Below are 24,550 nucleotides of genomic sequence, written 5' to 3'. Positions count from 1 at the left end.
CTGTCACGTAGGGAGGAGAAGGGCTTGGAGCGGCGCTGCGTGTCCGTCAGCAGCCACGTCAGGTCGTCCAGCTCAGTAGAACCCGACGCCGCGCTCTCCGACAAGTGCGGCCTAAACATTACGAAAATTAATTTATTGCATCCAACATATTGATTATTTGGGATGTTAAAATACTAAAATATATATATATCATCAATTTTCTAACCATACATTTGTTAAGTGTTAAAAGTAATCAATATCTCATTACAATATCAAAGAAATCAAAATGACTTAACTAACCTTCTATGTTTATTTATGGTCTTGAGTGTAGCATAACCTGACATGTCCATTTGTGTAGGTGGTGAACTGGCCACTTCACAAGTTGAAAAACCTAAAACATACATAAAACATTGCTATCTCAGTTTTTCTAATGAAAATAAAAGGGATGACAATATGCAAATGGATTCTATTTGATACATTATCGTTTCCGCCTATAATTAAAGATATGACTTACTTGACGTGGAAGTTCTCCGTTGCGACTCAGAGAGGCGGGGCCGATGTGAGCTGCTGCTACTCTTCATACCGTACAGACTTGATGAACTTGGTATGGGACTTAGTGTTAATATTCTGTCACTGCAATATAAAAGACATTTATTTTTAAAATTACAAATAAAAAATAATAATTTATATATTTAAAAAATTTAAAATTTACACTAGTTCTATGTAGTTGCTCGGTTTACCGCAGCGCCACGACCTGCGCATTTTTTTTATTACTATTTCAAATTGGTAAAACTACAAACCAACATTCATACATTGGAGCTAAAAACATTTTGAACGGGTCATTAAGATGAAAATATTGTCTTACTACTTACGGTATTGCATATTTCCCTCCAGCTGAATCACAACTACTGACGCCGCTAGTGCTAGACTCACTAGTATTCCTCACTCTACCCTCGTGATGTTCCAAAGAATTCATCCTTCCTAATAACAATCTGTTCTCAAAATGCAACCGATGTGGTCCTGGTCGTTCGTAACTCGAACAATCTCTTAGAATATCAACAGTTCTAGATTCAGTTAAAGCTGGTCTATCGTGAGAAGCAGAACATCCTTGTGTTGGTAGTGTATGGGACTTTCTTTTGCTGACTTCACGACGACTTTCATTGTAAGGGGTCTTATGGTCAACAACATCGTGGTCTACTAGAGTTTTAATCCCATGTTTCGTATCTGAATGTATACTTTCGGCAGTACTTAAGTCTGTGTGATCTGAATGTTCGCTCAATTCTATATCGAATGCATTGTAGCGTCGTTCCGGTGATGTGATGTAATTCCCGTCTCCAGTTGAATCGTATTGCGGGTAACTCTCGTCCGGTATTATAGGGAATTGATCGTGACGGGTATGTCTCACGCATATCCAACCTAAAAATATAAGAAAACACTTGAGCTTTTATTATAAATAAGGTTTTATGCTCAATATTAAAATGACCATTTCAGTTTCTTCTAATGTTATTTTCCAAATTTGGACATATGGTGAAGGTTACAAAAAATAGTACTATATTGTTATAATTTAAAGTATGTGAATCGTATTGTGAAGTATCTTACTTCTTCCTAATATTATAAATGTGAATGTTTAGATGGATGAATGAATGGCGGGATGTTTTTTATCTGCATCGATCTGGCAAAAATTTGGCATAGATGTAGCCTGATAGAACACATAGGGTACTAAATAAGTTTTTTTTAATTCCGCGCAGATGGAATCGCGGGCGAGAGCTAGTATTAATTTGTTTATAATATTCATTATAGTAAATGTTAGTTCAAATATTGTTTATACCTAAATCAGAGAGTAAATTTGCGCCTTCAAATGTGGTAGCGAATAGTCCGAGCACGTAGAAAGCTGTGGCGCGCACGGAGTAGACGGGGCTGTACTTGGCGAGGCGCAACACGAAGTGCGGCGCCGCCTCCTCCCCGCCCGCCGCCAGCACCTGCTGCAGCCCCGCCCCGCTCAGCGCCGCGTTACCCACCGCCCACAGTGATGCCTTCAGCTCCATTATCTCTTGTTCCGTTGAACATTTCATACCTTGTATTATCTACAGGCATAATAAACAATCAATACAAATTGTAAAATTAATTTTAAATATACGATAATTTAAGAAAATACATAAATAAGCTAAATTTTGCAATTTTTAGGTAAAGGAAAATTATCTTGTTTAGTAATCAATTGCATAATGATTTAATTTTTCCATATAAGTCTAATATGTTAGGTTTACCTTGCAGTGGGGTGGCAGTGCGGCAGCCAGCAGACCCCGCAGCTGTACGGCGGCCATGTTGGCGGGCGCTACGGGGTGCGGGGCGTGTGCGGGGTGCGTGGCGTGGGCGGGGTGTGCTACAGCTGCGAGCGCGGCCAGCAGGTGCGGCGGCGTGCGCACGCAGCGTCGGGACGCCCTCGGCCGACGCGCGCCCTCGCACACAGTCAGCGCCTCGTGCACACCCGCCTCCACTAACCGCACATATCTGTACATTAAATATATCTTTATATCACCAGAAATAAAAAAACAACAAAATAACTAAGAGGGCTAGGCACACACACAAGAGTACACAGACCTTCATTTTAAATTTAAGTATTAAAATTAAAAATATATAAACTTAAAAAAGCATGTATTGTGATGGTGTATGTTCTTATATACCAAGTTTTACTAGTTTTTTTTCCGCAAAATGATGGACACTTATAACAATTAACCAGATATTTAAGAAATGGAAAATTACGACGCTACAAAAATAAATAATAACAGTCAACATCAGTCGGCCTGCATTCTACAATTTCATTGTATTTACCTGTAGTTGTAAGATTTCGCCCAGAAATCCAAATGTTTCTTAAGAAATGCTATAGACTGCGTATCGCCGGTCTGTACGGTTGCAGCAACTTCTAATCCCAGCCATATCAAATATCCTCTATCACCAACGGAGCTTAAGTCCAAAGTTGATGGATCAGCATTTTTATCCAATCTGCAGTTCTGACCGAGAGTGTCTTTCATTGTCATCAGTTTCTCCAAGAAAGCCTGGAAAAGAGCACATTCAGCACTAAAGTCAACATACATTTTATTAAATTTGATTAATTAACCTATGTTTCATATATTTTACTGTGAATATTTACAATAGCCGGATCTTGTAGCACAGAAGTGGAGAAAAATCACAAAATAATGGACTCACCGGTACACTATATGCTTCTTCTAATATAGATAAAGCGCATTTGACAACCTTCTTAGATTCATCTTTAACTTGTCCAACCAACATTTGTAATACCCAAGTGTCCATATCAACCCCATTATTATCACCATCATCTCTATAAATATGTTTCCATTGATCTTGGGTATAATTCTTCTTTAATTTAGATTTCTTCCTTACAAGTTCGCGGGAGCTTCTAGAAGCTCGTAGAAGTACGTTCAGAAATTGCGTAGCATATAATCGGGACGCTTGAATGGTGCAAGTTAAAGTTTTAGCCAAAACATCCCGAGGACTAGAGTCCAATGTGTAATCCAAACTTGATATAACTAGTTTGACGTAGCAACTGTGATGAGTCTTCGTAGAAAGTTCCAGAAGACTGAAAAAGAGACAATTTTATGAACAAAAAAAGATTATCTATGGTTTAAATCATGGCTAACCAATAACTATAGTTATGTACTTAAGTGGATGTTATAACAGCACCAATAACTTACTTGTTATATAATCCTGTTTGTTTGAACAACTTCAGTCCGACTTGAGAGTGACAGAGTTGTCCGATAAATAGGAAATACATCTGACACATAGTATTGCACATGTGCTGAGGACTGAAGAGACACTCGTGCGCCTTCCTGCCAGTCTCTATCGCCTCTATCTGTTTACTGACGTCGGTAAATAGCTCTTCCAGCATCCTCTGCGAATCAGCCTGGACAACATACACAGTAAATAAACATACAGATTTATGTAAGCTGTAACTATCAATGAAAGATAAATTGTATACAATTTACAGAAGTATTAGATTATCGTTATTACTCACATCATTATGCTGCAGCAAATGTCTAATTAATTGACATCCAGCCCTCGTAGCGGAGTGTCCATTGCAAGTGGTCGATATATCTGTATGTGAATACTTGTTGGATGAAGGTTTGAGGTAGCTGATGATACGGCTAGCCCAAGCTTTATGTCCACTGTCATTCAAATTTAACAATTGCGTACCGTCACTTTCCTAAAATAAAGATAATAATTAAGAAAAGTCTAAAACGACCATAGATGATGGAACAAACAATATTACCTTCAATATTGTTCGTATAATTTCCCAGTCCCATGTATTGCCATCCTTGCTTTGCATGACGAGACTCGATCGTATCCAACTATCACTATCTCGTTCGAATAAACTAAAGAACTTTGCCGATTTAGAAACTTTTCCCACCGAACTAGTCCGTGAACTAACACTTTTGCTCTTCACTAGCGCGCTAACATTTCTACTGGTGACGTCAGCACGTGAGCCGACGCTATGCCTCTGCTTCGGTTCGTTTTCGTTGTCGGATTCGTTGAGAAACTCGATGCTGCTCTCTTTATGTACTAACAATTCGTGGTGCGGCTTCGCCATGTTAGCGTTGTCCTTTTCCTTTCGACTTTTCGTCATATCTTCTACTTTCATCCTGAATGCGCCACTGCAGTACTGTATGATGTGATCTAGGAACAAGCTGTTGCTGGCCGGACGAGATTCTAGCATTGAGTGTAGTCTCCTTAAGGCAGCAACAGCCGCTAATGCTTGAGGCTTGCCCGCAGACGCTTGTGACATCAAAGTGGGCAGTGCAGGTGTTAGATTACATATTTGAGGAGGTAGAAACAGGTGTATTAAATGCAATAGTTGGCCTAACAGTACGGTAGCGCGGACCGATATAAATGTATCACTTGTCACTATTACTTCTGCTAATCCGTCCAGAAGTCCAGCCTGTAACAGTACCAAAATTTACTTTTGTTAAATACAACTTAAACATTAACAATGCTATAAAAATTTATCAATTAAATTTTAATATTCATTATTCTGTTTGTTTCATTGCTCTGTTTACCTCTAGGAAGCATTGAAGTAACAGAGCAAGATGAATTTCAATAATATCTGGTCCGGTTGCACTGAGGTGAGGTAGAATAGCGGTGCCTTCGGCTGCAACGAAGCCTTCGTTTAGACGCCAAGAATCCTAAAAATAATATAACATGTAAAAATATTACGTAACAAAATATAAGAACACTAACGAAAAATAATATCATACCTGAAAGTCAGATGGATCTACAGCATCTAAAGCCACGGAAATCTCGTCTGTCCACTCTGGTTGCGGTAGTCCAACTAACTCATACAACAAATCCAATATAGCTTTCTGAAAACATATTTCTGCTTTTAAATATTTTTAAGGATTCAATATATGCAAGAAATAATAACAATTGCTATACTTTAATTTAACAACCCATTGAAGTGCAAAGGAATGAAAAGTATATAAGACAAATTACAGTTTTCCTACCACATAAAATATAGTAAACTGTATTATACCAATTTGAGATATTAATAAAAATCAAATTAAAAATATAGTATAAATAAATGTATACTCACTCGGACCTCTAACCGTGGTAAGTATAGAGCAGCAACCAACGCGCGTAGACCACCTTTACTGCAAGGATTGCAAAAGTGCAGCAAACCTGGCCAACTACGCAGAACACATAATAGTGCTAGTCTGCTGCAAGTGAATCGCATCTCACGTTCGTCCCTGTATATAGTAAAATTTAACGCATTACAACACAATCTCTACCCAAAAATTTTAACACTATGTTTGTCCGAATTTTATAACATGCAATATTTCAACTACTATTTAGGTTAAATCTCATTACCTGTTTGAATCAGTTCCGGCAGGACGACAATGAAAATCACAGTATGGTGAATTAAGGCAGGTTAGATCAATTCTAGCTGCTCTCCGAGACAAAGGCTCGTTCAGTGTATGTAGTAAAACTCCACAGAGAGCCTCCGCCATGCGTGGTGTTGCACACTCCGCCAACTGTCGGATTACTGCATTCACACCTCCACACGAGATAAACAGGTCAGGGTTTAGCACACCTGAAAATAAATTACACTTTAAAAAGTATACTTAAATTTAAATGTATATACATAGCATTTACTAGTTGACATACAATCTTAAACATACTACAGTGCATAAGTATTACCTATTAAATGTAAAAAATAAAAACAAATCTATTTTATAAACTTACAAATCTCAGCTAAAGTGGCAACAGCTGGGCGGGACAGCCTATCCCCAGTACCATCACCTGCACTGCCAGCGCGGGCAACTGCAGTTAAACATCTGAGCAAGCCCTGGTCAATGTATGCTGATCTGTGACATTGTAAAGGCTGCTCTGCTGCCCCCACCACTGCTATAACCCGTCGGACAACTCGAAGAGCTTGTGCTCGCTCTTCTTCATTCCGTAGCATTAAATCCATAGATCTATAATGTGATCAAATTGTTAGAGTTTTAACTTCTCTGTAGTCTCAGTATTTAGTACAGTAATTTGTAATATTAAATATTATTCAAATTAAATTGAAAGTTTTTAATTTAAACCTATTGAATTACTAAATACTGTAACCACATTTGGATTAAATACATACCAAAACTGATTACTAAAAAACAAAATAAAAACATTTTGTTTTTGTTACAACAACAAAAAAAGTATAGAATACAAGTACCTTGTTACAATATGTGTTAACTTTAATATGTTGAATGTGGCTACATCACTCTCAGTTTTGATCAAATATCTTAGAGCTCTTAATGCTGCAGCTCTGATAACCATAGACTCGTCTACAAGGCTAGCTCGAATGCTGTAAGACATTTATATCATTTAAAAATAATAAATTCTGCAAGCAATTTCTTAAGATGTCTTTAAGTTAAAAAGGTCAACAGAACTGTTTATAAATTTAAATATAATATTATCCAAGTTGAACGATAATTTAAAATAACCCAAAAAAAATATTAACTAAGAGCTAGAAATTTTCTATGATTAATCTGACCAAATCTGTAATCGGTAAAACCCAAAGGAATTTTTATTATTTTATTATTATTTTTTTATTTTGTAACATTTAATATAACACTATCTTATAATTTTGATATATTACATTAATTTAACAAAATACATTATATATTTTGGTCTTGTTAATTAATGTTAACATGATATTTCTGATAACACTAAAGTAGCCATATAATAAACTAAAGAATATGACTATGTAATTTTCTATATTCATATTATCAATATGGTATCAACTTGGTTGTCAGGGCTTTTATGTTTTACTTAGGCAACCCTTACTAACTCTTCCTTTCATTTATAAGTAGTAGTACGTACATTTTACAAAAAAAATATTTACAATGAAGAAAATAGACTGAACTTATAAAAACATAGCAAAAAAGAAATAAGCCACTAAACCTTACCATGTCATTAATTCTTCAGTTGAAAATCCTAAATTATTTCTATCTTCTTTTGATAGTAATACAACTAAAGCATTTAAGCAAGAAAGTCTATAGGAATCAGAACCATTTTTCTGCACATTCCGTAAACCAGTCTTAAATTCCATGGGTATATTCTTGTTAGTAGGTGAAGTATCATTATTAAATGGCTTCTTTAAGTATAAGCCATATATAATTTCCTTTATATTTTCTTCAGGTGATTTATTTTTAGTGTCTAACCTATATAAATCGCCACCTTGTTTACCTGGAATTAATTAATTTCACATACCAATTCAGTTAATTGATGTCCAGTCCGCATTAAAATTAAGCGAGGTGAAATCATTAGAACACTTCAATTAGAAGACAAAAACCAATTTTACATAATTACAGTAAAAGAAAAATTTACCTCTCCGTCGACCTGACCAATTTTCGTAGGTAGCCATCATAACATTTTATAATACAATTGCAGGAATTACAGGTCACTAATATTTTTATTACTTTACCCACTACTTTAACTAGGCTTAATTTATAGTTTTTATACAAACGTAACAAGAATTAGATCAAAAATAAGTTAGAATTAGTTCCTGTTATCGTCCAACGCAGTGTTAAATTGACATTTCTTGTTGTTTTTGGTTTAGTTCAAAGAGTATTGGACAAAGAGCATTTAAAGAAATACCTAGTCCTAATATTTTTCATGAAGAGAAAAAATTTTTACGACTTTCTTTTTTTTGAAGAACAGAATTCATTAATGGTTCTTTAATTTTGAAACTATGAATCACTTGGCTACCAGGCCGATGAAAATAGCAATGGATTACGTTTAGCCCTTAGAAAATATACTTCGAATAGGTAGTGACAGAATGCGACTGATTGCTGATTGCGAATAAAAAACCATCGACATCTTTGCTGAGCTCTGCCAAGCTCTGCTTGCTATAGGGAGGAAAATGTCGATGTTGTACCAAGCGAGTTGAATTGTCAGCCATAGTCTATTTCGTTCAATTTTGTTGAAATCACTTTAACGGGTCTTCTCTGATAATCGGCAATCGTATTGATACAGTTGTTACGGATTTTTGATCATCCCTTTAGTTTACAAATATGTATGATTCAAGGAAGTCTATAAATTTAAGTTCTTGTCGTGTATGTTTATCGAGTAAAAAACCCCTGTGCCCTTTATTCAGATATAAATTATCTGGAAACTATGCTGAAATGTTGACGGCAATTGCCGATGTGAAGGTAAATATCAAAAAAAAAATTAAACTTTAATGTTTTTCATTTGCATAAGCCGCAAAAACAAATGTTAAACAATCGTCAAAATTTATTTATTACAACCTTCTTTTAAAAGCAAAACTTACAGAATAATAGAAGCAGTTTTAGTTGACTTAGACTTAGAAACTTGTTAAAAAAATGTGTGCTTAATATCAGTATATATGTAGGTTATACTTTTGCAACTGTTTACACATTGTCTCATTACCACAATACTCACCACAATGTTTTTTTTTATTATTTTTTTTTCATCTTCATACAAATCTGAATGTCTCTGTTATTCCTTTATTATTTGGTTTTAGGTGCTATCTAATGATGGTTTGCCAGAAAAGATTTGTCACAAATGCTGTACTTCATTGGAGAAAGCATACCTGTTAAAATCAATAGCAGAGAGGTATAAAATATTATTTACATTATTAAATCTTAAAAATTTACAGAATCTATAAATTTACAGATTAAATATAAATTTTGCAGAACTGATAGAAAACTCCGAACCATTTTAGCTAAAGCCATTAAAAAGGTACCAACCAAAAAGATTGCCTTTGATTCTTTTAAGGATATTAAAAGTGAAATCGGTCCTTTGTCAATTAAAACGGAACCTGTATGGGAAATGGAAATCAATGTTGAACCAAAAAAATCAGTGGAAACCATTGAGGGTAAGGATATAGTTATAGCGAATACTGTGATAAGAAAAGTTGACCCTGAATTGGAAGAAACAAAAGGAGAAACAAATGATAATGAAAAAGTTGATATCAGTTGGACTAAAACTACCAATGACAATTTTAAGGCTGAGGTTAATACAGATGAAGATGATGTAAGTATATCTACTTTTATTCTGTATTAATATATTTTAAAAACATAATACTTGGTAACAATTTAATTGCCTAGCTGTCTGTACAAAATGATTGAAACTGTACTGTGTATTATAAATATATAACTTTATGTATACAGATGGTGAAAACATTTAATACTTGATATTTATTCTACCAAAGAGAAATACTTATCTAATATCATATTATGTGCATAGTAAGGCAGGGCAGTTGTGACATAAATATATGAACTATTTGGACAGCCTTTTTATTGTTTTTTTAACATGCCAAATAAGCAGCCACTTGAATTTGCCTATATAACGAAGTCTATACACATCTGAAACTGCAGATGTGTTAAATCCTTTTAATTGACAGAGAAGAGGATGCACAAAAATAGGATATTTAAATTGTAATAATATAATATTACAGGTTGAATATGTACCAGATGATATATATAATGATGATGATGATGATGATTATGTTCCACCAACAAGTAAGAAAAATAGATTCAAAAAGCCTAAACTATGTGATATTAAAGTTTTTAAAGGTAAGAAAGCTGTAGTAAGGAAAGTTAAAGTACTACAGACGCTAGATGACATGGAACAAAATGGAGGTAAAAGTGAAGATGGCAAGTCAAGATCCACAACAATTACATGTTGTAAGTCATTTTTGTTTATAAGAATGTTGCTTTTACATTTTCAAAGATAACATCTTATACTAATGCTATCCAGCCTATTAGTATCTAGGAAATATTGTATATCTCTTCATTATACACATTATATTTCATATCATTTTAATATATGAATGATGGATTACCGCATATTACCAAGTTCCACTAACCATTTAACCATTAAAATCTTAAAGCTTTCTGTTCAAGTGACATTAAAAATTATTCAGATCCAATAATGAAGAATGGCGCCAGAGGTCCACCAATATTACTAAAGCGGCCCAAAGATGCAACAGTACTTAAAGTTCATCCAGATTATAGATCTAAAAATTCAGGAAGTAGCGATGGGAATAGAATAGTTCGTAGAGAAAAGACTGTAAGAGTGGTCAGATCTCAGAGTACGGAAGCAAAGAAGAAAGAAAAACTTGTGTGCCCTGTTTGTGGTATACTTACCTATACACTGGGAAATCATTTAGCTACTCATGATGGTAAAAATTGTAATTTTTAAACAATGTTAAGTAACAATTATTTTAATATTGTATATAGAAAGTAGTGATTGAATATAATTTCATTAAAAAGTATTTACTATGGTGAGAACCATAAACTCTCATAGTATAAAGTAATGTAAATATTTAGTGAATTTTTCAGAAAAGAAGAAATTTTCTTGCAATCAATGTACAAAATCTTTTATACAAAAGAGTAATTTAGTGTTGCATATGAAACAACATTCTGGAATTAAAGATCATATTTGTGAAATTTGTGGTGCTGGATTCTACACACAGAAATCTTTAATCAGGTAAATATTTCCTATTCTTTTCTCCTCTTTTCTTTTTTATTCTGTCCTATATACCATATATACACAATTTACATCATGTGATTGCCTGCCTTATAACAAAACCCCTTATTCTGACATAACTGCGAGGAAGGCAGTTGGTATCTTTAATTATAATATATAATTATTTTTGCAGGCATAACCTCATCCACAAAGGCGAAAGACCATTCTCCTGTCATTTATGCACAAAGAAGTTTATAGCGGTGGGTTAATTCGTACCATATTCAAGTCAATACTTACACAAAGATTTATCTGGTTCCAATAAAGTCCGGATAGATATTGTTCAGAAATTAAATTGATTCATTGCCAGTATAAATGATAATGTCATTTGAACTTAATTATAATGAAAATTTTTATTTCAGCGTTGTGATTTGAACCGTCACTTGCGCATCCACGCCGGTTACAAGCCGTATAAGTGCAGTGAGTGTTCAATGTCATTCAATGCTAAACACCAGCTGCAAAACCATGAACGGATGCACACAGGAGAGCGACCTTACACCTGTGAGGTACTCATTCACTTCTCTTTTTCCTCACTCATTCACTTATATTTTTTATTATTTCTGTCTATTTTTATTAATAGGAAATCTGTCTTACTCTTACTGATGTATACCAAAGTTTGTATGTATGGATAGATGGAAGGATGGAGGTATTAATGTTAGAAGGTATCTAAAACGGCTACGTGAATCCTGCCGAAATTTGGCACAGATGTAGAACATAGTCTGAAAGAACACATTCTAGCAATTAAGTTTTTTTTTTATTTCCGCGCGGATAGAGTCGCGAGCGACAGCTAGTAATGATATGATAATAATTTTTCAGGTGTGCAACGTTGCATTTAGTTACAAAGTGAACTTGAACAATCACGTGCAGAAAGCGCACGGTCTGAACTTCAAGTTCAAATCGATACACAGAGTTACGGAGGAGGTGCTGCGCCGAGAGATGGGTATGGCGAACGAGACGAGTGCCGCCATCGCGCATATACTGCCACATCTCACTGATGTGCCGACACCCGCCGCACACGAGACTGTGCACCATACCGCAGAGTATTAACAAATGTACCCCGCCAATGTATTATAGTGAAATTGTTAACTGACGATTAGATTTCATTACAATGATCTCTATAACCATGAGTTTCTGAAACCAAAATCCCGATTTAATATATGTTATCTTTGTTTTTACAGAGATTTTGTTCTCAGAAACCAACGGTAAATGTATTGACGAGTGCTGTAAAATAATATCTTTTTCTTCTTTCCGATTTAAACGCATTTGTTATTACGGAACAGTTCTATTTATATTATTAGTTCAAATCTACACCACGCTAAAAACCCCTACTACCAGCGCGAATAGCAAATGAAATAGGCACAAAATAATACGTCTTACAGCCAGTCCATTTATAGAGGTCAGTGTTAGAGTATAATTCTATTTATTTCCTCATGCGGTATCGTCGATCTGTATCAACTTTGACTTAGTTGAGGAAATAATTTTGTACATAGAAAAATTTAAAACCGTGTTACCTCTCAAATGTGGTACTTAAACGAACTTAAGGTCTGAAATCGTGTCGTGTAAAAAGGGACCGATAATTGTTGTAATTAAAATGAATTATTAAAATTTATAATTATATAGATTTAAACACAACAATATTGTTTTTATTTTAATATATTTCTCCTGGATTTTTATTTTTCATAATTCATAATTACTTTTACATTTTTTTTTATTTTTTAATTACACTTGAATAATTTTTAAGTAAAACACATTGTTATACATTTAGTATTTATTTATAAGTAATCAAAGTTTTAAAATTGAATAACCTAATTCAATAACATTAGTTCTATCGCTTTCGGTATCAATATAACATTTCTATTCAAATTTTCTAGAATGTTCAGTGGTACTCAATGAAATCTCTGGTACATATACATCCAATGGTTACAGGCTTCCTTATAGCGACGTAGTGGTTCTTGAGATCTCGTGGCATGTCTAAATGCATCATTACTTCATCTTCCCTATCTGGTGATCCTTTCTTCTTTAAAATCGTTAGCTAAAACAATAAAACATGACGTAAACTACTGTTTCTCATTGTCGCTACTATTGGTCTATGCCACAGGCAAAAGCTATCGTGTCACGCCAGGTATGCATCTTGACTTAAAAAAGGGATTTACTGATTTATCGTTAAAATCTCTTCGTCCCCGATTAGTTTAAAGTAAGGCAATTAACATTCGTCTTATGTCTACACAAGGGCAAACAATGAGCGTGCTAACCGTCGGTGGCTGAATTCCCATTTTTACACGGCTTTAGTAACATGAAGTCTGTATGCTACAATCTATAAATGTATATAAAAATACATACATTGTATACACTTTCTTGACACCTATACAAAGGTGGGCAAAGGTTGGCGCAAAACTTCTTTTCGATGTATCTCGGAAAATATTCCACACCTAAATCAATTAATGTTGTCTCTTTCTCGTTCTGTAAAATTTAGAAATGATCACAAGGAAAATAATTTAAAGTTTATAATGTATCGGTGAATGTGTATACTTACATCGTTTGGTTTTCGTTCACAACTGCAGGATACATGCTGAAAAGGAAAAGAAATTTATTAAAAATATCGATACTCAATTAAGGTACGCGTCCATTGGTCCGCGTCGGACGCACCACGAGCACGGCTCATAACGCATTTCAGTATGCTTTATTCGACATCATCAAGCAATCTGTTGCGGCCCGTGTGCGCGTAACGTCCGGCGCGGGCCTGTGGACGTGTACCTTTAGGGTTAATTATTAATGAGAGTGAACCAGTAGTGAGTGTAGAATAGATAAAAAAGGGTCCGTTTTTTTCCTATGAGGTACGGAACCCTAAGAAAGTACGAAACAAATAAAGTTTAAGTAACAAATAAAATAATTCAATACGTGTAATAGTACTTACATCGTCTCTTTTAAATTTTAAGTTGCCGCGCTTCCGAGACCTTGTTTCAACGGAATTATCCAATAAAATTATATCGTTTCTAATCATATTCGCATAATCGACTATAAGTGACGGTAGTTCCTCCAGATTTGTTTCCGTGTCGATATAATCAGCGGAATATGTCTCGGATTCATCAACAGTGGCCGGCATTCCTTCTTCAATCACCCTCTTTCTAAAATTCGGTCTTCTATGCGTTCTTTGATTTTCCACTGTAAATTCAGTTATGTCAGAAGTTTTCTGGACTGCTGATATGATTATACATAATTGAGTAATTAGTATAAATGCGCAAATTTGGATTACGCTGGAATATATTATTTTCTGTAAAAATAAGAAATGTTATTATTTATTAAAAATTTAACAAATTATTTAAAATAAATAACACTTGGATACTTTCTACATAATTTTTTTGTCAGTGGATGCCGACGTTAATTAACCAACCCGCAATACGCCTATGGGCTAGTCACCCATGATTTAAATAGGCTCAGATCCGCTCGATGGGAACATATATGAGTTGAAGACGACACTTTTATCAATATACTTACACTTTCGTACATTTTGAAATGTCTAAGCCAAATGTTACATATTTTTTCTACTTTCTTGTTAGCAAGTGACGAAAAACAGCCAAATTTGTAGGAGAAAATAGAAAAAATAATGAAACTTACCATGATTACTTTTAGAATACCCGTATTTAGTACTGTTCTCTGCTATTCTCAAACTAATACTACGCCTTGAGGATAGTTTTCCTCGACTTATATATGATAAATTGATTGACATATCTGAGAATAGATCCATTAGCTGAAAGAAAATCTTATTTCTAAGGTGTAATTAAAGATCCTTTGGTAAGAATGAGGCGACAGGACAATAACAATAGAGGTGACAGGCTTTGTTGAACCACCCCCATATATTTAGGGTACGAACGTAACTTGATATATAATAAGCGGAAAATACTCTGATGATAAATTCATATTTATTGTACTGAGTACACATTTCGTTCATGAATTTTAATGACTGTTTTACAAGAAGATCAATCAACTGTATACCACTAATTGCTTTTTACTATTATGATGTTAGTGTAACTTACGCTACCTACTTAATTGGCTGTTTGTAAGAAATGGCGGAGTTTGTCATTTTTTGCAAGCAGAACATCGTCAAAGGCTCTGGCAGTAAATCTGCGTTTAAAGGAAGGATGAAAAAGTTGTCAAATTTTCCTTACATATACATAATATACCACAAATTAAAAATGTGTTGATTAATAAATTAGGCTCTAAATTGCCTCTGATACACCAGTATTATTTTATACATATAAAATTTATTGAAATAGTATTTGGAAACTCAGCAGTAGTGATTCATATAGCATGTGCAATTATTTTAGCTTTAACAGCGGTTGCATTTTTCTCCAAGGCAAACTAAAATTAAGCGAAGCTAGCGTGGCCGGCGAAACCCACGTAGCTATAAGTATCTTTTCTTTAGTGTTCCGTCAAAATATTTAGTCTTTACAAAACAAATTGGCCTGCTGACTGTATCAACTCTGCGGTGTATAAATAAATCTGTTGTAAACTATCTTCTCTATCTATTTCATTTAGTTCGCACTTTTTCAGAAAACGTCAAGTCAATAATTTGTTTTTTATTTAATAAATTAGGTTAGATGAGATTCTATACTTTTTTTGCTTGTATATATAGATGTTGATCTTTTGTGTTTCACCTATTCAGGTAAAATCTATAAATGTATTTATGAGCTTTTTAAGTGATAGTAAATGGTATTTTTTAGTTATTTATTACTTTTTAGATATTTGGAGCTTATAAATGTGTTAAAAGTGGTTAATAATCAAAACAAACTATAAAGAAATTGGTGCACCAAACGTAAAGCTGCGGTGATCATGGTAGTAGCGCAAATGTTGGGCGGGCGGCGCTTTCCCGAGCGCGAGGGTGAGGGCGCAGGGCGCGAGGATGGCGGGCGGTTGAGGGCGGCACGAGCGGGCGGGGCGGCGGGCGCGGCGCTGGCGCAGCGGGCCGGGCGCGTCGTGCAGTGGCGCGCGGCCAGTGTCGCACGCGCCGCCCGCGGCCGCACATCGCTCGCCGCGCTCGCCGCCTCCCGCTCTGCCGCACCACGCGTCCGCTGGGCGCGTCGCGCGGGCCGCGGGCCAGGCCCGCGCGCCTGCTGCTGCTGGCCGCGTGGCTGGCGGCCGCCACTGCCCAGGACCCCACCTGTCCCAAGGAGCCACTTTCCTGTGCTACCTGCCGTTCCTACGAGAACGCGCGCGAGCACAGCCTGCGGGTCATCCGCGAGAGCCTGCTCGCAAAGTTGGGCTTCACGCAGGCGCCCAATACGACGGGGCGCGAGCTGCCGCGAGTCCCCGCCGACCTGATGGAGCGCTACGAGCGCCGCCCTCCGCCGCCGGGCGTGCAGGCAGACGCGCCTGCGCCCGCGCGAACCTTCGTCACGCACACCGAGCGAGACGACTTCCTGGCCCGCACAGACAACGTCCTCATATTTGCCCGTTAGTATCTGCACCTATATGTTAACCGACGTGCGCAGCGTGCCGGCTGCGATAGATGTAGAGCCAGGTTCGATGCCCCTAGGTACACATGTACTTATCCATGTAGTGATTACCTAGTGAACAGTTTCTATGACACCGTAGACTACCTACTAAGTTCAGCAAAAAAGTATTGAAAAACGATTAAAAGCTAACCGCCACATCCGGACGTGGATAGGGGAACCCAGGTTTTGCAAGTAGGAGTACGTCTAGGCGGTCGCCGGTGACCGGTCGCCGCTCGCCGACACCACGTGCGAGCGACTGTTGCTCGCTATGGTCCCCAGAGTTCATTGACAGGCACGTGTGCAGCTTATAAGTGGGTAACGTACTCCGTGATCGCATCACGCACCGCCAATTTTAATTAGCTAATGATTACTTCAAAGCGTCGTATCATTGTCTATGGGACTATGTCCAGATATCTATCGCGAACGCGGCTTACGTCCGATGAATACAAATTTAGATGAGTTAAATATTGAAGTTTTTTTTCACCCTCAAATTGTTCGATTCACAAATATTTAACAATTACATTAGCTGTTTGATTGCAAATGGTTAAGAATATTAAACATAGGCTCGTTCGTAATAAAAAATGCAAAGAATCGGTTATTATGCGAAAACGAGGCTATCTAAGTTCATACAAATATGTGATCTGCCTAAAGCCAAGGGGCTTCGACCGCTTCTGATAACGTCAATTTTAACATCGACGCGATGCGCGAATAGAACAATTAATAGGATCGATATAAGCAATGCATACACTAGTTAATTTGCGAGGGAAACAAAGTTATTGCTGGCATGAAAATACTCGGTATTACTGTTAAAAAAAAGTCGGCAACATTCGGTAGATGAGTCATTTGTGCAGTCAATATTTTTTTAATTGCCAATGTTGTAATTCATTTAATTTAAAAATACTCCATGTACACTATGAACTTAATTAATTTTTATATTAAACAATTCCAAAGAACGAATCTCGTGGCCATGAATTTGATCTTAATGCCAAATTAAAGATATTTGCAACAGAGAATTCCCACGAACATCTTGTGACCTATTTGACTATTTATAATTTTAGCATATCAAAGACGATAGTGTACAGTTCACTTTGTATGTCAGCAACATATAAAAGGAATAGGTAGGACTTAAATAAGTAAGATAATATTGTAGCCTGTCACTTGTCAATAGGTTATTATAAGAACTTGTTACTATATCTATGCAGTCTTGTATTTACATCATGCAGATCTTCATAACTATTGTTTTCATTGTTAATCGTTATCATAATTTACAAAGCAAACACGCTAATTTGCCAAATATTATGTGCATTGGTTTTATTCATGTCTATATGGCTGTATGTGTGAATTTTGATATGGATGAGTATGTATGTGAATGAAGTTTGTTAGGTAATTGGTCTGCAGATTTATTCAAAAGTGCGAAGGGTGAGTGGCCGCCACCACAAACTTTTCGGCGCGTTGTATAAAAATGTTTGATCAAACTCTTCGTGAGGCGAATAAGTTTGAATTGTAGTGATGCTAGAAAGAGGAATAAAACAAATGTCACATGATATACAACAAGGTATTTGTTCAGTCTGACGGATTTATCTTAAACATAACCTATTCCAATATCAATAAAATGTCTTTATGTATGTTTATTAATAGACATCTATTATTAACAATCAAGTCTATGCTTTATTTAAAAACTAATCAAATTTTATTAAAATTAAGCGTTTGTAAAATAATTTTTATGGTATTTGCAACTTGAGCTAAATATTTATATAGTGTTGCCATTTTACGCAAGTGATAAGAATGTAAAGACAGATGTAGTGAGTAGCCGCGTTGGCTCAACACAGCGGCATGTAGGCGTCTACCACAGACTCTGAGTCTGCGGCTTGCTGCTCTTACAACGTTACCTTGCGAATTTTTCAGGGCTGCCAATTTTTTTACTTATTTTCTTAAATAATTTTATTTAAAATTTTATCAAGGAAAAACCGAACTACATGCGATAATGTATAAAAAACTGTCTATAACTAATAATATTTACTACTGAACAATACATATTTCAAATTACATATAAATATGAAATACCAAAGTACCTAAATAACTAAATAATTCATATTTAGAGTTTGAATTTGGCAAAGAATTAAATTATTTTAATATGGTAGAGACAAATTCTTGGATGATTTGTTTATTAACGTAATCTTGATAGAAAGTCTATAAAGTTTTTTTCTTGTTAGTATTTAACGTAAACATGATTGATAAAACGTTTGATAACAAGCTAAATTGGTAGACAATCAGACAAATTTAGCAACCCTAATTTTAATCGACGTGCAAACGCACCGCCTTCTTTGTATCTGGGTGACACAATTCTTGACACATTACCTAATAATTTCGACGTATCCTATGACAATATCCGAATTTTGATTGGTTGCTGAGAGGATCTTTTTAATACAAAAGGCAAGCCTCAGGAAAAAAAATTACTCATATTACTGTAATAATTGTTGGAGACAATTTCATTCGTCGGAAACCACTTTTAACTAGTTTTTTTTAGAACAATGCTCCGCTGTTTTCAGCCAGCACATTTTGTTATACTTACTCTCTAACCATTGCTTTCCGAGACCGTAATCTCTTTATAAAAAGTATTTAAATGGAGATTTTGATCACAGAAACCGACGGTAAGTCTTCTTATATTCATAGAAAGTAACAACATCTAGATAGGTACTAGAGCTAAATATAAAAACACTTGATAACTGTTGCTAAGCAATTTAATCCAATTGTACATGCACTTAGGTAGGCACAGAAGAATTTACAACGTATTACACGTTTTTACAGAATAAAATAAATTTTTATTGAACTTTTGCACACTTTTAGAATATTTGTATGCATTTAAGAGAGGACTAGGCCTACTGGGGATACCTCTATAAAAAAAGCGCACCTTGGTTCTTACCTCTGAGGTGGTGTGGAAAAAGAGCTGAGACGTATCCATATAAACATCTATATAAATAATTGTAAAAATAACAAGCGGGTTATCTTTATTGTTCTTTAACTGTTGACACTACTTCATTTATTAAAGCGACCTGTCCGTCTTCGCAAGAGCCTCCAAGAATTTATGGTTATACTTTTATCTGTTCCATGTTACTAAGGGATAAGTTAACATTTCAATTTTAAAGAATTTTTGAAATAGTTCCTCTTTATATTAGTTTATGCATGTACACATATATCCATAATTATTCAACGAATTTTCGATTAACCGGAAGCAAAAATATAAGTAGGAAAAGCTGTTAGAATAATCAAATGTTATGTGTATATTTCCCACGATATTATATTAAATTAAGCAAATTGTATTTTTGTAAACGCAAGTCGCACATCCTGTCAAAACTAAACAATAACTCAATAATCCACAATTGAATTATCGCGGCTTTGCATCTCGGAGTTGTTATTATATTGAAATATATGGCTAAAGCTCTAAATTAACTATGCACTTATCGTAACATATAACATTACTAATATTTAACAACTTAGAAATAGGCTTATTTTTACTTTTTTACATTTATTTTCTGACTGAATAAATCTTATTACTATTACTTTATTAGTTTGAAATAAAAAATATTCGTGATATCAGAAATAGGTCAGTGAAGTGTTCCACAAATCTCATCTCATTCCATAATCTCACTAGGGGGAGGTGGGATCAAAAAAAAACATAACGTAGACGACCCCTTAAGAAACTACAAATCTTAGAATTAGAGTTTACGTACTAGGAACTATAATTTTGGTGTTCGGTAGAACCTTTCACATTTGTGCTCTATTAATTGATAAATGTCTAGATACATTTTTAGGAATGTTTCAAGCGGACGCAGCTGCGAATTGAAATGGACTGGAAGAATGGTGAGTGTATCTTTTATTTCGTTCTTATTTTTACCAAACTGACAAATGCACTACAGTTTAATGTGGATGCGTAGGTGCAAAAGTATCAACCGGCGAGAATTACTTGTCATTTTTATAAATAACATTTTCTTATCGTATAAAGCAAGGACGGCATGCTATTGCGCGCATCGCAGCTGCCTTTTTTACATGCCTACCGCTTTCTCTTGATAATTATGTAATTGTTAAATATAAATATACCAGAGTGCGGAAATATAAAAATCCATATAAAGTACACCGTCAGGGAAATGTTTTACAGTTTACACAAGTGTTAAGATAAATAATAAAAACACAATGGCAAGTAATTTTTATGTACATTTTAATAGCCATGTCGTAATCAATTTTAATGACGCAATATGGATTTTATTTGTTTTTGAGGGAAGTTTAGGAGACCCAGAATCAAATGATGAGCTTTACAAACACGGTGAAACGTACCCAGGTGCATAATCTAAAACATAATAAATTTTATATCTAAACGTTAACCGTGAATCACTCCGTCTAATCGTGAAAATTATATGGTAAATTCATTCGACAGTTTTTTATCATGCAGAGACAGAAAGATGCGGCACGGGAATTTTGTTTTATGACGTTGATATCATGTGAGCACACAAGAATGTTATTCATCTGATGACTACCAATTTATTCCCTACTATTCGTAAATGCAAAATTCTAGCAATTTTACCTATTTCTACAAGGATTTAGTGTTCAAATTCAACGTTTGAATCAAAATAAATATGACACATAATATTGTAAATTGGAATCTACATAATCGAAAGTGTTTATGTCTACTAACATAAAAAAAGTTAATAAAATACAATGAGTTTAAAAATATTTTTAACGAAGTTCATAACTTAGCAAATCCTTTGTTTGAAAAGAAACAGTATTAGTTCATCGTGCCATACAGATGTGCTCTAGACGTCCTGATTCATGAGCAATTAAGGTGACTGCCAGCAGCCAAAACAATCGATCGTTGCAAATGGCCGGCCGGGCCGCGCGGTGCGCACGTACCGCACTCGCCCCAACCAGAATCATCACGACACATTTGACGTAAAATATCATTAGCCACATATATGTATAGTATACACAAAATTCCACTCTTTTGACTTAATATTAATTAGGGGATAAACTAGCTATTTCCCGTAACTTCGCCGCATTTAATTAAAAACGGTCATTTCATGGTAGAGTTTTCAAAAAACCGTTTTATTTTCCGATATATTATATCTCTATTCCAAATTCTATCGGTTGTTAGGCGTTATAAGGCAACAAACATCCAGAATGTAGAATTGTAGGGATGGGTTCCAAACTTTCGTGATTATAATACGATGATAAGTCGAGTCGATAAACATACAACTATGATACGTTGTGAATGTGGTTAAGTCAAAAGTTTCAGAATTTTCCCTTCAAATTTAATAAATTTATATAAATGCAGAGGTATTGTTAAATCTCTGGGTGGTATGAGGGAGTATAAATTAAATATCCATAGAATAATATTGCCGTAGGCTTTATTCAAATGAAGACTATCCATAAAAGATTGCGGATATCTCAAGTAGGCAGCGTGCAAAGCGCATCCGCAAATTTTAAATAGAGACGCGTTTACGTATGGAGGGTACTTGTGTGCGAAACGTATTGCAGCTGAGCCCGCATAGTTGGACCACCCTCTGACAGTGCAAAAAAACTTATGTATACGTAGTTAGCTCTCCCTCGTCGTCTTAATAATAGGACAAATTACTGTAATGGTTTCCGAACGATTCTTGTTTGTGTAGCTATAGATTTATCGAGGAGAAAGTCGATAACCCCTTAATGCCAATTAAGCCTGCTTATTCGTGTATTTGTTACGCGTTGTTCATAAATAAAAATATGAAAACTTTTTTTATTGCTTAACATAACTAATTTAGTCAAAAATTATTTAAATTTTCTAATCATATTGTTATGTAGTATGTCCATTCGTTTAGGAAATCATACGCAATCGGAAGACAATAGCCATTTTTTGAAGACTTGTCCTAAGATTAAGAGTCTTTGACCATTTGATTGTTGATATACAAGAAACCCAGACAGTCAGTCTGTAGGTTTCCACGGTACAAATACTTCTTGAGCAGTTTATATAATAATAAAAAAGTAATTGAATGATAACCTCGTAGATATAAGGTGATCAATGTCAAATAGTTTCACCTCTCTGTTTAAATATTATATCGGTAACTTGTTATAACGACCAACGCTAGTTTATGTCTTAATTCGTATCTAAATTTACATAACATACCTACTAATTTACAGATACTTTGTACTATAATTAAAGCAGAACCTTTCCAGTTAAAAAAGAAACTAAAACTTAAAAAATCTAAAAACTGTCAAATGTAAGTAATGCAACTGTACCTATTTTTGTTATATCTGAATGACTCACTATAATCCAAGTGTCTGCAGTTACTGTAATTTTTTTGTTTGTCTTGTTTTTATAGTGATCACTTATCATACAGATATCATCATAATAATAATTTTATGCTTGTTTTATTATCATTAAAATATTGAAACGTTTTATTTTTTCATTGTTACATTTTTGATCGTTATGTCCCAGCAAAATTATACATTCACGGCATTACGTATAACGAATCAGACGTTTGAGTCAATTTTTTCTGAATTTCAATTCGATGACATCTGAAAAATTCATACAAAACCAAAAAAAATGCCATGGCCTAATTGCGCGAAGCGTAAGGACAAGATTGTTTGTGAATGAATAAATAGATCGAGATGGATCCATGAATGGCGGAGTTGTTTGCGAGTTGATTTAATAGTTTTGAGACTTCCTCTGCCTATGCAAACAACTGCAGGCACCTTGGCACCAGAGGTTGTTAACCGGGACATTAGACGGGGCACAATTGAGGCCAGTGTGCGCGAGTTCAAGATCAATTTAGGTTCCGTAGGTCAGTTCGCCGAAGGTAACCTTGACATTGACAACAATACTACAAGAAGTGACACTTATTTTGTACTTAATGCATATATTGAAAGTATTTACACATTTTTATTCCATAATAAACGTGAAATTTCATGTAAGAATCATTGCAATTTGAAGGTTGGTACCTAGTCATATCTTTTCTTTATCAATGTAAGTGCTGCTTAATATATTAAGACAGAAACAGAAGTTTTGTTATCACGTCTGTAGTCTTACGTAGATATGTAATAGAAGTGATTAACCATTTGGTAAAAAAAAAAACGAAACATTTCACCAGCCAATTTAAATGACGATTAACTACTGTCATTTGATATTTTATGTAATTTATATGAATCGATTTAGGATACCGATGTAGAGTTTGGAAGAATACGATCATACCAAATGTCGGTCAAATATATCACGTATTTGTTCTGAACTATGAACATAAAATGTTAGAATGTTAAAAATGAATTCATTTTAAACAAGATTTCTAGTTTATCTTCACAAGTGGCTTTCGGCTGAAAATTATCTTTTATTTTGCAATGTATGGAAATTTCTCAAATTGTGATTTTAATTTAGATACAATATTTTACAGACTTTGTCGTAAAGTTATCCGTGGTAACGAGTAATAATTTATAACATCTTCTTTCCCAAGAAGTTAATATTATGTCGTTGAAAATAGCACAGAGCATAAAAGCGTCGCGACGAATTTCCAGGAGACAGGACAGGAGAGTCAGACAGAAAAAAAAGAAACTGTTTGTAAATTAAATGGACGAGGACGTTGCGGCCGGTCGATGCTCGCTTAGGGTTGTTTTATATTTTTTCGTGATTTTACATTAATCTTAAAATCATATCTATCTCTCATATCTATCGTAAAATTTACTTTCAACTATAGGGTTTATTTATAGTTTACGACATATATAAAAAAATATTATGTTACAAATATATAAATAAGTAAATATGTTTATTTGCTAGTGATGCCCAGCTTGAGAGTGGACCTGTGGGAAAAGACAGAATTTATATGGTTTGAAAATTAAATTATTTGTTTTAATTGGTTGATACATTCTATGTGAAAAAAATCGGAAATGCAGATTGTTTATGCAGTCACATCCCTATTCGCGAAAATAAAAAGAGGATGAGACGATGGTGCGTGATTGTTGATTGCAATATATTATGTACTTACTGCATCAATGCAGTCAGGACGTCGATTTCAATT

The 24,550-nt window shown here is 34.9% G+C and overlaps 3 protein-coding genes across 3 annotated transcripts in view; 1 reads left to right on the top strand and 2 right to left on the bottom strand.

The window, feature by feature from the left end:
- Positions 1-8,104, bottom strand: part of rictor (rapamycin-insensitive companion of Tor) — a 10,203-nt gene extending 2,099 nt beyond the window's left edge. The window contains exons 1-19 of the mRNA XM_013322121.1: positions 7,861-8,104; positions 7,440-7,719; positions 6,704-6,835; positions 6,232-6,464; positions 5,857-6,079; positions 5,582-5,735; positions 5,247-5,351; positions 5,049-5,174; positions 4,265-4,930; positions 4,010-4,198; positions 3,690-3,898; positions 3,184-3,574; positions 2,809-3,032; positions 2,244-2,487; positions 1,808-2,063; positions 852-1,395; positions 494-612; positions 280-370; positions 8-111 (exon numbers count right to left, since the gene is read on the bottom strand). Coding sequence (XP_013177575.1) covers positions 8-111; positions 280-370; positions 494-612; positions 852-1,395; positions 1,808-2,063; positions 2,244-2,487; positions 2,809-3,032; positions 3,184-3,574; positions 3,690-3,898; positions 4,010-4,198; positions 4,265-4,930; positions 5,049-5,174; positions 5,247-5,351; positions 5,582-5,735; positions 5,857-6,079; positions 6,232-6,464; positions 6,704-6,835; positions 7,440-7,719; positions 7,861-7,900 — 4,330 coding nt within the window. The 5' untranslated portion in view covers positions 7,901-8,104. The remainder of the gene's footprint in view (positions 1-7; positions 112-279; positions 371-493; positions 613-851; positions 1,396-1,807; positions 2,064-2,243; positions 2,488-2,808; positions 3,033-3,183; positions 3,575-3,689; positions 3,899-4,009; positions 4,199-4,264; positions 4,931-5,048; positions 5,175-5,246; positions 5,352-5,581; positions 5,736-5,856; positions 6,080-6,231; positions 6,465-6,703; positions 6,836-7,439; positions 7,720-7,860) is intronic.
- Positions 8,105-8,369: 265 nt separating this feature from the next.
- On the top strand, positions 8,370-12,648 carry LOC106125294 (zinc finger protein 25). The gene is made up of 9 exons (XM_013322420.1): positions 8,370-8,684; positions 9,017-9,108; positions 9,189-9,528; positions 9,953-10,181; positions 10,421-10,678; positions 10,839-10,986; positions 11,159-11,225; positions 11,385-11,528; positions 11,839-12,648. Exons 1-9 carry the CDS (start codon positions 8,547-8,549, stop codon positions 12,067-12,069), a joined length of 1,647 nt encoding a protein of 548 aa, XP_013177874.1. The 5' UTR covers positions 8,370-8,546; the 3' UTR covers positions 12,070-12,648.
- Positions 12,649-12,879: 231 nt separating this feature from the next.
- On the bottom strand, positions 12,880-14,748 carry PTTH (prothoracicotropic hormone). Its single transcript, XM_013322345.1, has 5 exons — positions 14,638-14,748; positions 13,937-14,293; positions 13,556-13,591; positions 13,363-13,482; positions 12,880-13,054 (listed from the first exon to the last, which is right to left on the bottom strand). Exons 1-5 carry the CDS (start codon positions 14,638-14,640, stop codon positions 12,899-12,901), a joined length of 672 nt encoding a protein of 223 aa, XP_013177799.1. The 5' UTR covers positions 14,641-14,748; the 3' UTR covers positions 12,880-12,898.
- Between the last annotated feature and the right edge of the window lie 9,802 nt (positions 14,749-24,550).

Source organism: Papilio xuthus, unplaced genomic scaffold (genome assembly GCF_000836235.2).
Source record: "Papilio xuthus unplaced genomic scaffold, Pxut_1.1 DF825928.1, whole genome shotgun sequence".
Taxonomy (NCBI): domain Eukaryota; kingdom Metazoa; phylum Arthropoda; class Insecta; order Lepidoptera; family Papilionidae; genus Papilio; species Papilio xuthus.
This window is presented reverse-complemented; position numbering and strand designations above follow the sequence as displayed.